General features: G+C 37.9%; 1 protein-coding gene across 1 annotated transcript in view; it reads left to right on the top strand.

Annotated features, from left to right (window-relative positions):
• Window positions 1-18,307, top strand: part of LOC127650823 (protein tyrosine phosphatase type IVA 2) — a 31,653-nt gene that overhangs the window by 5,159 nt on the left and 8,187 nt on the right. Inside the window, exons 2-4 of the mRNA XM_052136467.1 lie at window positions 16,748-17,033; window positions 17,359-17,467; window positions 17,566-17,658. Of these exons, the coding sequence (XP_051992427.1) occupies window positions 17,029-17,033; window positions 17,359-17,467; window positions 17,566-17,658 (207 nt within the window). The 5' untranslated portion in view covers window positions 16,748-17,028. The remainder of the gene's footprint in view (window positions 1-16,747; window positions 17,034-17,358; window positions 17,468-17,565; window positions 17,659-18,307) is intronic.

Below are 18,307 nucleotides of genomic sequence, written 5' to 3' on the forward strand. Positions count from 1 at the left end.
AACCCACAAACAATCAAGTACCAGAATAGTTGTAACTTAAAATATATAATATTTTATACAATATTAATATTTAACATACAATATTAAAATACTGTATGTTAAAAATAAAAAAATCTTTGCTCTCACCTGGATCTTACATAGAAACCAATACTGACGGCATGCACATATATAAATGCATTACCTCAAGTCTACATAAATGCTTTCACATTTTTATAATTTAACTTGTTTTTCAGAAAAACAATTGGTGAAAGTTGGCTTGTTATAAAATGCGCTCCGCTGGTGTTCAGAGATTTAACATTCAAACACGCACACTGGTCTGATCAGCTTCTGAGATCACTTCACATTTTCTTTCCACCAATAAAAGTAGATCCTTGTCTATTGGTTTGCATGTCTCCAACAAGAAGCTAATAGAAATGGAGTAGAATTCATTATGAATAAAAATATTACAAGTATTGCTTTGTAATGTAACTTGACTGCTTTAGGAGCACGGACCAGAAGGGCTCTGTACAGATGCCATTACACGTCGTGTTCTTTCATCCAACACTACACGTGTCCACAGTGCCCCCAGTTTCAGAGGGAGAAGAGAGAGGGTGTGTTCACACTTGGCAGGTTTGGTTTGATTAAAACGAACTCTGGTGAGATTGCTCTGTTAGTGTGTTTCATTTGAACAAGTGTGAACGTTATCACCCGAACCTTGGTGCGCACTAAACAAGTGAACTTCTAAACTATCTCTGGTACGGTTCGATTGATATATGAATGCAACATGGACCAAAGACGTCTAAATGGACCAAAAACTGGAAGTCATTTGCCTAATTCTAATCTCAGTCATACCTGGTTCTTCTCTTCATAGTAGCTATGTTGCCCATTACAGTTCGGTACTGGTGTTGGAACCGCCCTTCAGCTGTCCTTGCAGCATATATTCGTTTGTGTGAACAACGGAGGAATTCCTGGCATTGTTTTGACACTTACACATTTTATTAACTCTTCGTTTGTTCTCAGCTGGTAAAAATACCACCATATATACATCCAACAAGCGCATTTTGCCAGCATTTTTTTGGATGTTCAGTAACTTCTGTCAAAGAATATACGTCATAAAAGCTCTCCAATCAGGTCGTGACGTTTCCCTGTTTCCTTTTGGTTTTGTATCGTTAGGTTTGGTGTTAAAAATGCCAGTGTGAATGCTAAATGAACCAGGACTAAATGTATCATTTTCATTTTTGGTCTGAACCCAGAGGACCAAGAGAACAAAACTACAAGTGTGATCACACCCTGAGTGTAACGCAGCACTTCTCATGGCATGGAAATGCGGAAAGAAAAATTAATTTGCGATATTCAAGTAGTGTTTTTAGTACTCGAGTAGCTGGTGCAGAACAAGTACTCTATTACATGATTAACCGTGCATATCCCTAGTGTAGAGTGCTCGTGTGTTTCATTCTCCCTGTTTCTCCTCAACACTTCCCTGGAACTTTTAACTGTCTTCTCTAAAGATATAAATACATCTTAACTATGTTGTATAAATATAAATGCAACTTATGTCATATATTGCCTGCAAATGTATGGATATTTTGTTTAAAGAAAATTATTTCTTCCAAAGATTAAACTCACAACATGCAACACAATCCAATCCAGCAATTTCTTTCTATTAAGCACATATTCCTGTGGAGTGCTCTTATTTCTTCCTGTTACACATCTATTATATCAACCAGGATCAAAACTGTATCCCTCTGGCTCACCAGTGTTATGCACGTCAGTCCGTCGCATTCCAAGAAGGCTATCACTGCTCAGTCAGAAACTCGGAGCGGTTCCCTTGCATTGTAAGAGGGAAAGCTGCAGGTTCACTCCTTCATGCAATTCCACATCTGTACCACTACAAATTATTATACAATTCTAAAAACTACACCAATTAAGCCTATCACAGAAAAGGAAGCGATGACATCATTTCACCAGACTTGTAATGAGGGAAACTATTAACTGTCAAATTCACACTTCACTTCCATCAAAATAAAATTTCCAGGTGAAGGTAAAGTAAATATGACAAATACATTATATTAAAAAAAATCTAATCCTCAAAATAATAATAATTTTGAATTATGTTGTATCAATACATTTGAGTGGCTCCCACATTAATTCAGTATTATAACAACATTCAACTGGCTTCCAAAAAGTGAGTGAATGGCCTCATTATTTTAGCTATATTTTCACCTCATGCAATAAAACATTTTGGATATTTTCAATAGGCTAAGAAATAAGAATTTTGTAGCCCAGCCCAAATGACTAAACAAGCCCAAGAGAAGCTGCTATCTACCGTTTATCTAAATAATACAAATAAATATTTATTTTCTATTTTTACAAAGTTTGTTTTGATTGAAAATAATGATAAATATGTTAATTGATTTTGTAGCAATTTTTTGTATGTGTAATTTACTATCATACTAAATCTATCATATTTTTTGTCATTACATCAGCCTATCAGCCCCCATACTCAAGATATTGGCCATATAACGGCCATTGATAAAACCATATCGGTCCATCTCTAGTATAAATATAAGAACTACATTTTGTTAATAAAATTATGTCTTAGCTCTTAGAGGGTGGGATCAGCCTAGGACATGTTATTGCAAATAGTTGTTAATTTTCATTATAGGCTGTGTCTACGGATGGACTCACAAGCTCTTTCGTAGTCTGTTTTCACCTCATCTAGCCAATCATGCTCTCTTCAGTAGGTCGCTCCTGACCAATCACTGTTTCACTTTCGAGCACTTGCTGAATTACAGAACTGCAGATGTTTGTTTTCAAGTATCGTATGTCCATCACACTGAACTGTAATATTGCACATACTCTGAACACACAAGGGTACAGTGTTATAGCATTCTCAATGTGGTTTTGTGCTCAATGCACATGAAATTAATTCCATCTCGTGCTTTGATAATGTATGTAATTCCAGTGTTTCTCATTAATTGACTAGACTATGGCGGCCTGCCACAGTCTAATTTGTCCCGCCACGGTCTCGTAATGAACCGAGAGAATTTTGACACTTCTCATCTAAAATATTTTTGCACTTCTCAGTCTCATAACGTAATAAAAAGTTTGTGTTTTGTGCTCACTCTCGTGCGCCAGTCAGTTCAGTCAGCTCCTCCCCCACTGATGTGAACTCACGCGTGCGCTCACACTCGCAATTTTGCATTATGCAACCAAAAAATGTCTGTTATTAGCCACTGGTAACAAGTAAATATTAACATTTTACTCGCCAGTGATACAGTTGTGTAGTTTCAAAGCACCAAGTCCCTTTTACAAATAAAAAGCAGTTAAGAAGCTGGATTCATCCTCGTCTTTTCCTGCATGATGTCCCATGCGCGCAGGGAACCGCACCGCAGACGTCATGTGAAGATGAACCACTTCTCCAAGCGCTATGATGTGCATAAACAAGGTATAAACTTATTAATTTTGTGAACTCAAAGCACTCCAGTTTCACTTAACAGCCATGTAATGTCAAATATCCATGGTCATTGTGGGTTTATAACACTGTGTTAATAACAGGCAGTGAGACAGAGGAGATGATAACGTCCAAGAAACAGAATCTTGAAGTCTTCATGAGAAATATGGGCTTGTGAGTTAATCAGAAAGCCTTAAAATAATGTGTGAAAGTGAAGAATTTAAGGCAGAAATATTTTACTATTGCATAATATAATACAATATAATAGCTACAAATGAATCAAAAACAAAAAAAAGTTACAATCGTGATGATTAACGTAAAGTTAGTGTTACTAGGTTAATCTAGGCAATCTGAAGTAATGTTAAAAGATTAAAAGCAGAAACTGACATTACTAGTTTGTACCCTGCTTTTTAGAATGGTTAGAGCACGAAATTGTTAAAGCTAGAGTAAGTAGTATTTCTTCATTGAAAAAATTGTTTTCTATAGAAACATGTGTCGAAGTTAAATGTGAGAAATTAGTTAACACCTCAGACACGGCAGGCCTTGGCTCTGTTTGGAACAGCTGTCAAGTAAACCTGGCTGGGGGTAAAGAGCATCATGTGTATGGAAAGAATTGGGGGCATGGTTTCTCACAATTAAATTTATTTCAAAGTTGCCTACTGCAGCTTTAAAAGCACAAAACTGTTACAAGAGCACAACACTAGTCTCTTAATTTTACTCTCAAATTGCACCAGATTGAAGCATTTAACTTTATAATGTACAAAATTTTCATACTGGGGAGAATGCCACCGGACCCTCCTAGAGGGTCAGAGGTCCACCCACCATAGTCTCAAAAAATCCTGTGGGAAACACTGTAATACAGAACAGTTGATCTCTGAATTCAGTTTGTGAGCATCGCTAACATGCGCTGACAGAATTTTATATATACGTTCCAGATTAACTTCAGCTACACCAGTGTTTCCCATTAATTTCCTAGACTGGTGGCCCACCACGCTTGTCCAGGACATGTGAATTTTTGAAGGGGTCAAGTGAATGAGAATTTTAATTGCCTGACCGGACAAGCAGATTAAAATGTCAATAACAAACAAATAACCAGCTATATTTGTTGGCATGTGAGTTTGTGCTCAGTACTACTGGTACTGCTGAAACATTGGCATTTTGACATTTTATTTTAGTGCTGACTTAGTACCAAAGTACCTGTACTTGACATCACTAGTTTATAGTTTCCTCTGTAGGCTAATTGGCAGATATGCAAATGAATTTCTTCATTTCAGACCAGGTGAATTTTGACAGACCCTTAACCTATCTTGAACTCTTCTTGAACTAAACCCTTTCCCTACCTGTGTTTAAGAAAAGTTTTCATAGGCATCTAGCCACAGCCTTTGAACATGGTTGATTAGGTAAAGGACATTTCCATGTGAAAGGAGGTGCCTTTTTGTTACTGTGGGCTGTCTGGACATCACCACTGGCACATTATCATTTGGAACATGAGTACTAAGCTTTTATCCATAGGAAATGAATATATGAAGCAGAAAGCTCTTCCCCAGTGCTCTGCTAAGAGACTGTTGAAGAATGCAGACAGACAGGCCTCAAGAATGTGTGTGGCATTCAGCGTATACCTCAGGTGTATTTTTAGGCCACTGAGAGAGATTTTTATTTCTGGCTTTTATGAGATAAAGTGTGCCACATACTAAATTGGTAGTGCTATTAAAACAGCTAAATAGCTGCTTAGACTTGAATACCCTTTGGTCCATTGATTATTTTTAGAGATGCACCGATTTTCCGCATGCTCTGCCCGGACCGGTAACCGGCCGGTCAGCCAGCCTCACATCTTACCGATTCCAAGCCGGTCCGTTTTGTTGCCAGCGGCGCAGGCAATACCATCACAGCTGCATGTAAACATGTCATTGGCGTGGAAGATCTTCACTGTGAGTGAAGATTACATAAAGTTCGAAATGTGTAATAATTGTAAGGCCAAAGAAACCCATGGGGGAACCACCACAATAACTTTCGGAACCTAATTAGACATTTATAACACCATCACCCAGCTGAAAATGCCCATTTTAAAAAAGAAGCTAAAAAGTGAAAGCGGCTGAAGCTAGTCAGAGCTCAGAGCCAGCCACAAGTCAGCAACCTCTCCTATCATTCCTTGGAATGAGCAGCGAAAAGACCAAAGCAATTACGAGGAAAATTATGGAATTCATGGCCGTGGATGACCAGCTGTTCTCCATAGTTGAGGACAGAGGGATCAGAAATCTGATAAATTTCCTCGATACAGAGTAGGAGTTACTTTTCGACGTTGCGTTGCCCGAGTTGTTTAATCTCGTGTCATGTAACACACGCAGCCTGTTATCTGTCAACGTTTGGGTACGCAAATCCGGGAGAGGGGAAGTGGGGTGCTGGATGGCAGAGGCAGGCTAAATACTATAGAAAATGTGCCGTTGTGATTTAACGTAATTTTTCCCACCGTGTCCGATATTAAAATCAGTGTGACACACATTGCAAAAGCCGTGGGCATTGTCGATATGGCTTTGGGATATGAAATTCAATTCTTCCATCCAGCTGTTGTTAAATGTATATTTTGTTTTTTTCACCGGAGCACCATCTGAGTCTTCTCCTCCCCTCTACCAGTGATGCTTGATTTAACATCCCGCGTCTACTGCCTGCGCAGATATCAACAGTGCAAATGGGTTGTAGGTTGCCAGATTGTGGTCATAAATGATTTGTAATGTGTATGATGTGTCGATTGTGTGAGTAGGATGCGTTTCATTCAAGATCTGGCAACTGGACCACCTTGGAATAATATATTGATTTGATTATTCACATAACGTGGTTTGGGCCATACAAATTACGGGAGTTTTTTTGGGAGAAATAACAAAACGGGAGTGTTGACAGGTATGCATGCCGTTGCTGAAGCAGTGCTCAGTTTTACAACTGATATTTGTACATCTAACGTAAGTTGAGCGTATTGGACACTTCAGTTTTTCAGATCTTTGGAATTGTTTTGTTAGACGAGTAATAAAGAGAAAAAGGTCAATTTGTAAAAATGGTGGAAAATGACATCTGTTATATAAAGCAACTCATTTGCAGTTAATCGTTATTTCTACCTCTTTCTAGTCACAGAGCACTTTATTTTGAGAGTTGTTTAAGTGAGAGAAGATCCTGTAACTTAGTGCAGTTTGGGGGAAATTGTAATTTTTAATAATTTATTTTATTATGAAAATAAAATTTAGCATTGAAGAAAGTTAGATTTTGTTTGTATATGTGGTCAATAATAGTCCTTAGAAAGAAAATCGGAATTGGAAAAAATCGGTATTGGCAGGTCACACTTGCAAAAAATCGGAAATCGAAATCGGCCAAGAAAATTGCAACGGTGCATCTCTAATTATTTTATGTTCTTTGTTACATTCGCCTTGGTGTGGTGCAGACATTTTAATAGAGCTGGCATGCTTTTTCCTCTTAGCAGCCAAATGAAGCAACTGGTGAGGTGGGGCATACATTCTTTCACTGTGTCATTCTGTCTCAAATCAGTACCCATACTGCATTTCCTCTGCTTTTCTTAGAATGGCACTGGTAGCCTCTTTAATGTTTAATATTACCAAGAATCTTACTCTTGGGTGCCTCTGCTCTGGCATTTATAAGGAGCAAAGTTCATCCTCTGTGTCCAGTTTTCCTGTTAATTTTGGATGACATGTGCAACATTACTTTTTAGTGATGTTAGTTGTAAAATCAATAGTTTTTCAGTGCTCAGTTAGAAATTTACCTGAGGAGTGGTTTATTGTTTATTGAAAATGAATAATCTTTTAACCTATTTCTTTGGCTGTATGTTATCATAGCTGAATGCAATTTCCATTTCTGCCTTTAAAACGTACATCTCTTGTGACCTACCACTTAATGGATGCAATACTGATACACCTGGGCAACCGAACTTCATTCTTGGATATCATGAATGTCAGCAGACCTGCTTTTTCATCTGTAATGCACTGGATCAATGCAGTAAACAAAGCTGTGTCATTTTCAATTCAGATTATTTCAGCTCTTTAATGCAAAAGCAGTATTTTGATAATTGGCAAAGGAAATGTTTACCTCCTTTCTCAGGCGTGTTTTGTGGTGGCCTAACTTGATCCCACTTGCTTTTTCACTTACTCTACATGCCTTTTTTTAAGTACAGCATTTTGGCAGCTGTTGTCAGGTTGTGATATGATTGCTTGTGGCATGGCCTATGGAAACCTGTGTGACTTCACCTTCTGGAACATACCCTTTCTTATCTGGTTACACCATTCCTGTCATTTGCTTTTTTTGCTGCTGTACCTTTACCACATGGCCTTCAACAAAGGCAGTGCAATGTAACCTGCAGCTGTTGTACATGGTCATAGCAACAGGTCAGGCAGACCTGAGCATGTGTATTCCTACATTTTGCTCCCTTGTGCAAGTGTCTTCTGCATATCTTCATACAGCAGTGTATGTTTGAGGATGTGAAATTTCTAGTGAGAGTGAGCTGACAAGGGAAGCCTATGTTCATTTGTGGTAAAGAGCAGCAATACTTGCACATTCTCAGACAAAGCTACAGATGAGCTGCATGCGCAGTAGTAATTGGCTAAGGCAATTGATTGCTAAGCTATCTCCCTTGACCTGAAGAATGTCTTTCCTTTACTCTCATATTTGGAAACGGTATGTGTCAGAGCTGTCAGGGGAGTATTTCTGTAAATTGTCAATGCATGAGTGGATGTTTGCTCACAGCAGGGTGGAGTACATAAGCGTGTGCCAATTATGAAAAGAGAGAGAGTTCGCCACAAAATGAAAATTGCTTTCATTTACTCAACCTTTTGCGGTTTAAAACCTGTATGACATTTTTTCTTCCGTGGAACCCCAAAAAAGATGTTTGGCAGAAGTCACCATTCACTTTCATTGCATGTGAATGGTAATTCAGTTGTCAGAGGCTTATATCAGTAAAATCTTTTCCTAAATCCTTATCAACTGAAGTGCATGCAGGTCCTCAGAGCACATTCCAAAACACAGCATTGGAGTTTTTATTTTGTTTGTTTAAATACAGTGCTGAACGATGAAATCAGAGTATTATTAAAATCATTGATGAACATATTTATTCTGTACAACAGCACACTAGCTTGTGGGATATTGCTTTATATATATATATATATATTTTATTTATTTATTTATTAGGGGTGCACGAAAATTTCAGTCACCGAAAATTTGCAGCTGAAAATGATTTTTTGTTGTTTTGGCCGAAAGAGAAAAAAGGCAGAAAATTTTAGCCGAAATGTATGCCTCCACGCCCCTCATTGCTCAGGTTTCACTCTCTATCAATCTAGCCATTATCACGGCGCTACCAAGCAAAGGCCGATGTCAGCGGTGTGGAAATACTTCAAAGCAGTACCGCCGCTCCCTATACGCATACTACACAGTCTGCGTAGGGCACCAATGCACCAACTCCCTAGGGGGGGCCCCAGAAACTCCACCGGCTGCCCTTACTCGCATGTTATATGTTATCCAAGGACCCTAAAGCAGTTGTGGAACACAGACGATCGCTCCACACTCATATCACACAAATGCGACAATCCTCTTGACTACTGGTACATGAACAAAGATCGCGGACTGCACGCAGATATTTATCTGCCCCAAGCACCATTACAGAGATAGAGAGACTAGTCAGTGCAGCATCTCATGTTCTTGATGAGAAGAGGAACAGTCTCGCCTGCCAGAAAGCTTAGCAACTTTTGTTCTTGAAGAGAAACCTGCCAGTTTTACTTAAATTTAGCCCTGCAAAACTTTGTTCTTCACTTGAGTCTACATCTGTCGTTTGAAGTTGGTTTTAGTTTTATTATTGCTGTTTGCACTGTTGTTTTGCACAATAATTTTATATTAAAGTGGAAATCCGTTTACATAAACAGAATAGAGGCCCTCTGCCATTCTGTGTTTGGCCTGTTGTTTTCATAAAAATTACTGTGTAGCATATTTAAACTTTTTGAATTTGCAAGATGCTGTACTAGAGCTGCTGAGTTCATTACTTGACTGCTGTTTTGCATATCATTATAGTTTTCTTGAACGTTACATTTATTTGGATAATTGGTAAAAACAAATACGTTAAATTTGAATGTTAAAGAACTGAATAATATATTTAATAATGTTTTAATATATTTTCTGTCCAATTTTTTTGCGTTACTTTCAATAAGTGTGATCTTTTTCTGGTTTTGTAGTTTTCAATTCAGATTAATTAAATTCATGAAATTAATTAAAAAGTATAATATTAATACAATTATAAAAATAAAAAACTCTTAAAGTTTTCGGCCAAGTGCATCCTGAATTTTCGGTTTCGGCCCAGAATTTTCATTTCGGTGCATCACTAATATATATATATATATATATATATGTGTAATTACTGTTGATATATTAGTACTAATACGGTCACACAGTATATTAGGTGTCTTTAACTACTGTGTACTTAAGCATTTAATGCAATGTAATGTAAATAGAAAGTCTGCATCTGCTGAGCGCTTTACAGTAAATGAGTGCTTTGTTGTTTGTCATGTATTGCATCTTTTGCCATCTACTGCGCTTTATGATTATGACGAGGTATCAGTAAATGAACAGCTGGCTTAACACATTCATCTTGCAGCACGCATCACATGAAGACTGCATTTTTATTTACTTCTTTACATCTCAGCCTTTTGTGGTTTAATCATAATACTTGGGCATATCACAATTTTACTTAGATTAATTGTGCATTCACACATTCATTTTATCCAAATATGTCAATATGAAATAATTTATCACAATTCAACTAGCAAAGTTTGTCGATTATCACCTGGCCAAATGTTGGCTATAGATGCAGTACACTTGAAACCCATCACAAACAATTGAACAAAGCAATAATTAGCAATCTATCAGAATCATCATGACAGGAGCATCGGATGTTTGGTTCTGAGATATAATATATATATATGCCTCTCTGTGATTTGAAATGAAGCACAATTACTGTCACCTAACTAACACCTTTCTTTTCACCAAAAAAAAAAAACCGTTCATCAATGTGCACACTGAGGCCAGTTATGGTCTTAAGGCGGTGTATACCTGCATGATGGACTAAGCTGAGCTACAGTCACACTGTGTACAATTGTACTGAGATTATTACCACTGTCTTTTATATCAGTCTCCGTGTTATTGTCACGTTCATTTGGAGCGCGCCACACGTGCAGCTGATCAGATCGGGAGCGGCATTAAAACAAGAATTATTTTTCTCTTGAATTCAGCCTTTGGTGGATTTACAACTTATCTGACTATAGCATTAGCAATATTTTTGGCAAAATCTCGATTTACATAAAATAGTATCCTGTCAAAACGCAAATTCTAATTAATCAGAAAAAATGCCCAGCCCTGTGTGACAATATTGTCAACTTTCTGTCAAAAAGCATTCATTTCTCAGTCTGTATGATGCTTTAATGTTGACCTAGTTCTTGGTGTTCTTGCATGCTATGCAGTGTGAATCCATACTCCGACCCTTTGGCCCGTATCTACTGCAGGTTTCTGACTGGGTTTATCCTGATGCATAAAGACACAAGTCCCAGTGTCTCAACAGGATTTGTTCCTCAAATCGGAGAGATCAGAGAGGGATCAGGGGTTTGCTGTTGGCATATTAGCCATTCAAAAGCCCTGTAATCTGTTTCACTAGCTGAGGAGCATTCAGAAGATCTTGGCTGGGTCAGTATGTTCTCTGATGCTAGCAGCTGCTCTTAGAGTCTTTGTGATCTGTCTCTAACCCTTTTTTTTTTTCAAAAGCCACAATTTGTTGGGTATAGTTAGACCTGTATTTACACACACTTGTTAAACTTTTGCCCTATAACTCTATCATTTACATCAACATTAGTCACACTTTTCCTGTAACTGTAAAATGCAGACATGTAAAATAGGACATTTAAAACAAACATAAAAAGGAATTTAATGATTCCGGTTCCATTAACGATTAATTTAGTACTTTAGAGGAGAAAATATATGGAAATTAGAAATACAATTCTTATTGGAGTTTACTGCTCTCAGTAGTCTGTTATCTAATGATGAGATCATGTCAGATTTTTATAGAACAGAGGCTTTCAAATGGTGTGTTAAGAGACATTTTAAGATATTTTTTTATAATTAAAAAATACAAAGCTCCAACTAAATGACTAGGCTAAATCATTTAGTAACTAAATACACATCAAGTACACTTACATGGGCAGTTATAAATTAGAGCTACAGCAGGTTTTGTTTAACTGAGCTACAGTCTAATAATCTCTGCATGTTTTGCGGTGTAGATTCAAAAGAGCCAACTCAAGAATTATTTGTTCGGTAATGAAGCTGCATTGGTCACACTGTATGTTTATCGCCTTAGATTCTAAAGAACTGTTCAAACGTGTCATTTGTTCAGAAATTAGGCTACACTGGTCGCACTGTATGTTTCGCACTGCTGTTCAGTATTCAGTTACCATCCCGGGTGTTAAAAAGCCCTAGAATTGATTCAATGCATTTAGATAAATGTCAAGATTCATGGCTCTACCATACAGTGTGGGATTTGCTCAGTCATGCTATGTAAAAGCCATGAGTCCGTACCGGCTCGATCACCTGTTTGGGCTACTGTGTTTTCAGATACGATGCTTATCACCATGTACGCTGCTTTCATAGATAATGACAAGAGCAGCCCTATGGCCTTTCAAACTTTCCCAGCTGCCTAGGACCTAGGGCAGGAGTGTTTCAGATAGAGGAAGCTGTGGAAGGCATGGAAGAGAGCAAGTGTAGAGATAGAAAGAGCTCTGTACCCAGTGACCTCTCCTCTAGATTAGAAGCACCAGTATTTCACAAAACAGAGATGGCAACATGAAACTGTCAGTTCTAAGAAGTCTTCTTTTTTCCAGCCCTCTTTTTGTTGTCTGTTCACTCATGCACAGGACAACTGATGTGTGTGTGTTTGTATAACCAGCAGGGGAACTGAGCAGGGTGTATGTGAGACACAGCGGAGGCTTTACACTGGCTCCCTCTGGTATTAAAGAGAAACTGAATTTCTTACCGGACAGTTCCAGCTCTGCCTAGTTCAAAGCTTACCATGTGACCTCTAAACTATAAAGACTGTGCTATTGTCCACTATGTGATGATTACCCAGCGGCTTTAAATGAGAAGGGCTTAGCATTTTTTCTTTGGAGTCTTCCCATAAAGACAATGTTTTTTGGGTACCAGTCCATTTACCATTTATTTTAATCAATCTCTTCTTTTTTCACTTTGTTACTTGCCGCTCAATTCTTCCTCATCTGTTCTGGTAGGAGCAATTACAGGAGTGGCTTGCAAATGTGGTTCTATGATTTGCATGATATTGTGGTAAAAGTAGAGAAACGGGAAGAAAAATGGGGCTGGCAGACTAGCTCCATTTCAAACAGCTGCATCCCTGACTGCTGACTGGATGGAAATCTTAGTGAATGCATCTTAAAGGAGTTTCTCTTTGGCCCGGTTTACACCTGGTATTTATATTTGTCTTTGGTTATCCGATCAGAAGCGTACAGTATAGATGGTGTTAGATGCAGGTGTAAACCTAGTCCCAAACTTTTCTTATATGATTTTGTCGCTGAAGCCATGCTTGTCCAAAGTTGAGTTAAAAAAGTTACTCAACTAAAATAAGAAAGAATGAGCTTTCTGAATGAAACTTCATGTTTATGGTGAGATTTAAAATTCAAGTAAATTTTTGAGCTTATGTGCACTGACTTTGTATGATTTGGGTTAAACTTTATTTTTATGTATTACTAATTATCAACATGTATTTACTATAGGTTTAGGGTAAGGGTTTGGTTTAGGGTTGTATTTACTATAGTAATAGCAGTCCGTTCTGTGTAATTACATATAATAACAAGGATGCATTAAAAGAAAGCGTTTCCATGATCTGTGCGCTTTTGTTAACATGCAGTAACTTGCTGATGTAGTAAGTGATGCATGTAGTAAAGTGTTTCTCGCACCACTATATAGCAGCTGCTAAATGTTTTCAAACAGCTTTTTCTAACACACTCCCATCTGTGATCAAACAAACATTGTCCTGTCCCAAACTCATGCCACTGGCCGAGCCATTGTTGCTGTGTTGGCCTGGACTGGCCGCTCAAAACCATCAGCAAATTTTATAGCACAAAAGAGATAGTGTTTGCATTTTGAGGAATTCATTTATAGCCTAGTTATCTCTACAAAATAAGTCTGGATAGGAGAAAGTATTTAAACATTAAAAAATTACATAATTCAGCTTTAAATGAATTGGGGATGCATCTTTTTTTTTATGGCCGATACGATTCAGTCAAAAACAGATATGCGATATCGATATTTTGCCATTAGATCGCTCTTTTTCTCAGGAATTGTGATTTTAAAATGTACATAGAGGTACAAAAGCTTTTTGGTTGTTGTTCTAACAATAAATATTTCCCATTGAACATAGATTGGATTTGTTGAACATATGACTGGCTAAAATTCTAAAGAGAGCCAGTCAAAATAGATAGATAAATATACTAAACAATAAATCAATATCATAGCTTGTGATTGATGTGAAAAAAGGGTATTTTGTACTTTTTTTTTTTTGTAGAAAAAAATTTGCTCTTCAAAACAACAGAACTCATATTTCACATGTATGTGTACTGTACATGATAGAACATTGCAAATTCATATTATACATATGTTAGCCAATTCCATGCAAATGTAACCACATAATGGAAAAATCCTATTGTGGTGTAATGGATTATGCTGCCCAAAAAGGGATGTGCACGATTACCATTTTGAACATTCTGCAAAAGTTATCACGAACGGTCAATCATTTATTTTATTTTTTATTCGGGGTGCGTGTGCGTTAGGACACAGGAATAAATAATTTTTATTGCAATGGCATTTCCTCAAACATTACATTTAATTTAACCACTGGAGTTGTATGGATGACGCTGACTGTCTGTTCTTTTTTTGAGCTTCAAATGTCTGATCAAATGTGTTCTGCTTAAGAAAGTTATAAACACCTGGGATATCATGAGTGTGATGTGAGTAAATACATGAGTAAATGATGAATTAATATTTTGGGGTGAACTAACCCTCATGTGAGAACAAGAATAAAAATTACATATTACATCTTAGGAGTGCCCACCCTATAAAAGATTTTTGGCCATTATTACTTCTGGATTGTGCATTTAAATTCACAGAGTTTTAACAAGGATATTATATATAAAATAAAAAATTTCATATGAGCGTTTTCATGCTATTAACAGATATGCCGAAGGTTTAACAGTCAATAATTGGCCGATAAATATCAGCAGCCGACACATTGGTGCTTAACTCTGCAGGGGTTGTCAGAAACACTGTGTTTACATGTGCAGTTATAATCAAGCTACAGCAAGTTTTGACATGGTCAAGCCACATTCTTCATCTGTATTAAATACATGTGGGTCACCTTTGTCTTTCAGAGCATGCATGCACAGAATCAAGGCTGGTAGACCTTTTTCACAAACTCTGATGAAGCTATTTCTGACTTATGTAGCAGTAAACGTTTGTTTGTTACCACAGCTGTGATGGGGTTACGAATACAGCTGCTGTGGGAGTGACAGTAAATTTGGCATCTTCTGTCTTATGACTGTGGTAATCCACAACTCACTATTTTTTTCATTTTATGTTAGAAATTTCGGACTAATGTGTTTTACATGACATTTTTTAAATATGAATTGTTTTAGTCTGACTAATATCAAACTTTTAATGTAAATGTACTGATGTAGTCACGGAATCAGAAATCCAGTCAGAAGTAGTCACAGGAGAGTCATGCTTGAACAAGGTATAAACCGCTGTCTAGGTTGGAGTTCGACCGATAGTGGATTTTGCCGATATAATAACTAAGTTTGTAGTTTTTAAAATGTATCTTTTGACATTTATTTATTTAAAAAAAGCTTGTTCTTTCATTACTATGATGGGCACAGACCAAGTCCTAAATGAGTAAAATCCTAGCTGTAGTTTAGTGTTCAACCAAAAACCCCAAAATAACCAGAACAATTTAGATTAGGTGAATAACGCAGGACTTTTAAATCTAAAAAAGCCCAAAACACAATAGGAAAATGATTTTACAATTATGTCATTGGCAATTATAATTATATTATATTGGCAACTATTGCCATAGATTTTTGCTTCTAACGATAGTTCCAAAAAGCAACTATTGACACGGTCTACCTATAGTCTCTGTTGCTTGTTTATGATCGGATCTTCAAAGATGGATCTTAATACCTGGTGTAAACAGGGCCACTGTCTTTTTTGTTACAAGGCAATGCAGCTCCTCAGCATCACAATTGTTGTCTCGCTCCACTCATCCCATGTCTTCATTTAGTTGTGCTTCCTTGTGCAGCTCAAGTATCCTGTGAACCATCATTTTCCCACCTGGTCCCAGGAGAAAGTTTAAAAAAAAAATCTACTTGTGTTGTTCTAGTCCTTAGAAAGCTTTTAGCTCTGGCCCTCTTTTGATAAGATAATCACATTCCTAGTCTTGTTGGTTTTTCTCTTTTGAAGAGGCCACTTTCTTTCCTTTGTTGCCATCTTTTCAACTCCATCTGCTGGATCTTGAGTTCGAGACTGCCTCTTTCCTTTGGAGAATTGCAACTTGTTGACAGTCCAAGTCTTCTGATGTTTCTTTTTTTTTGTTAAACCCTGTCTGTTTAAACATGTCCAAGTATCGCATCATGAAGACTTGCATTGTGTCCTGTTTTCTTTTGGGTTTTTTTTTTCCTTAATGTGATTATAGAGCAGCGATCCAAGATGACTTGGTAACTTTGGGTGTCCTTTTAGTAATCTTTCCATGGGGGATGGTTGTGTTGAGGAGAGAAGCGTGGGACTGTGAAACATTTAAGGCTGTTTGAAGCTTTGCCTGACTCTAATCCTTGTGACTGCCTTTCAGAAACTCAGGGAACAAGACCTCCCTGTATTGTCCCTTTGTTCCTTTTTTTTCTTTCCCCTTCTGTCTGTCTCTGTTGTGCACTACTCTTGATAGAGAAAGCCTGCATTTAAGAGGCAAACCTGACATTAGCATAACACAGGACATGTGCTTTATGCCACATCAGGTTGTAGGTGTCTTGATGTCCTAGACTAGCTATAATCACCTGTCTGTTTCAAATTCTCAATAGGACATGTCACAGCAGCCTGGATGAATCATCAGTTGGAGCTGAGTAGTAGTATTTGGAATGTGATATGCATAGGGATTGAGACCCTGATTTTAATTGTTCATTTGAAAACATGTAATTCTGCTCTCACTGTATCTTTTTTTTTTTTTTTTTTTTTCTACAGTGTTTCTGTGCTGATTCGGATCGCACATATATGGCGTTTGCAACTGTCTGTGGAGAGTTCTGCCAGGCTCAGCACCTCACCTTTGTGGACAAGTGAATTTTTTGCCACCTGCGGGACTACGCTACCCAGAAGCCTCCGTGAGAGCCACCACGCTGGGTCCAGTCTGTTTATCTTATACCCTCGTGGGACCACGTGTAGTCCAGCATATTCAAGCACACCCGCCTCATTTCCTCCCTACAGATTTTTTTTCTCTCTGTAGCCAAAAAGAACTCTTCTCCTGAATGGGGTAATCTCAATTGTCTCAATTGGATGACTGAAGGATAGTCTCTCTCTTTTTTTCTTTAGTTATCCTTTCAAGGTTAATCATTTTTATTTTTTTTTATATACATCCCCTGAACATCGTGGACTAGATCACCTTCCTTTTGGCTTTTGTTAGCACTTTTAATAGTTTAGTGGACATACACCATTGCATCATTTTTAATTTTTTTTGTAATTATTTTTTTTTCTCTATTTATTTTTTTTATACTGCTGACTTCTGAGCCAAAGAATTTTTTTAACAAAGCAAAAAAAAGAACAGGAATTATAAGTACTTCATTGTAATTGTTTTAAAGACATCTTGCCAACATGAACCGCCCTGCCGCTGTTGAGATTTCCTATGACTGCATGAAATTCCTCATCACACACAACCCCACCAACTCCACTCTCAACAAGTTCACTGAGGTAAGAAAGTCATTAACATCCTCCTTTTGTGAATGAGCTTGTCTGGAAAGGGGACACCCAAATATCTCTTACTTATTTGACTCTCTTTTACTCCTTAGGAACTAAAGAAGTTTGAGGTGAACACACTGGTTAGAGTATGTGAAGCCACCTATGACAAGGCGCCAGTGGAGAAGGAGGGCATTCAGGTCCTGGTGAGTGCTCTTGTACTCAGAGACCTGTTCTCACAGCTTACTCTGTGGCTAAAATAACTGGTATATTAGGTACTTAAAGGGTAACTAAACCCCTGCTCAGAGTCTGACTCCACCCACTAGCAATATTTGAAAAATGCTGGAAAAGTGGGCAGACCCCAGCGGGGACGAACCGAGGGCGGGGCTGAGCGGGGGGGGTGTGCACCTGAGACCCGTAGTGATGGATTAATTGACAGCTGCTGTCAGACTTTAAAATGGAGAGTGACTGGAGTGACGCAAGTAGCTTTGCCACGGAGCGGTCTTTTGAAGTCGAGGACTTTTCTCCCCCACCTTCACCTGAAGTGGAGGAGGGTGAATTGTATTACTATTATGTTATTATTATTCCTCACAAGGTCGCAAGACGACATGTACATGAATCTGATGAGTTTTATCGAGTTGATGTCAATAGCACACGCTCTTTAGGCATATTCATATTTTGCCGCTATGTGAAAAAATCCAGCAAAATGCGCCGGTGCGTTTGTCGACTCCAGAGGATTAACTTTAGCCTAACCATAAATTGTGATTCAAATATATATGATCACTCACCTCAAGATGCCGCTGCGGTGGTGGAGTCCATGCAGGAGGAGCAGTTTGGAGAAGCCCATTTCCACCT

Source organism: Xyrauchen texanus, chromosome 10, assembly GCF_025860055.1.
Source record: "Xyrauchen texanus isolate HMW12.3.18 chromosome 10, RBS_HiC_50CHRs, whole genome shotgun sequence".
In the NCBI taxonomy this organism is placed as follows: Eukaryota; Metazoa; Chordata; class Actinopteri; order Cypriniformes; family Catostomidae; genus Xyrauchen; species Xyrauchen texanus.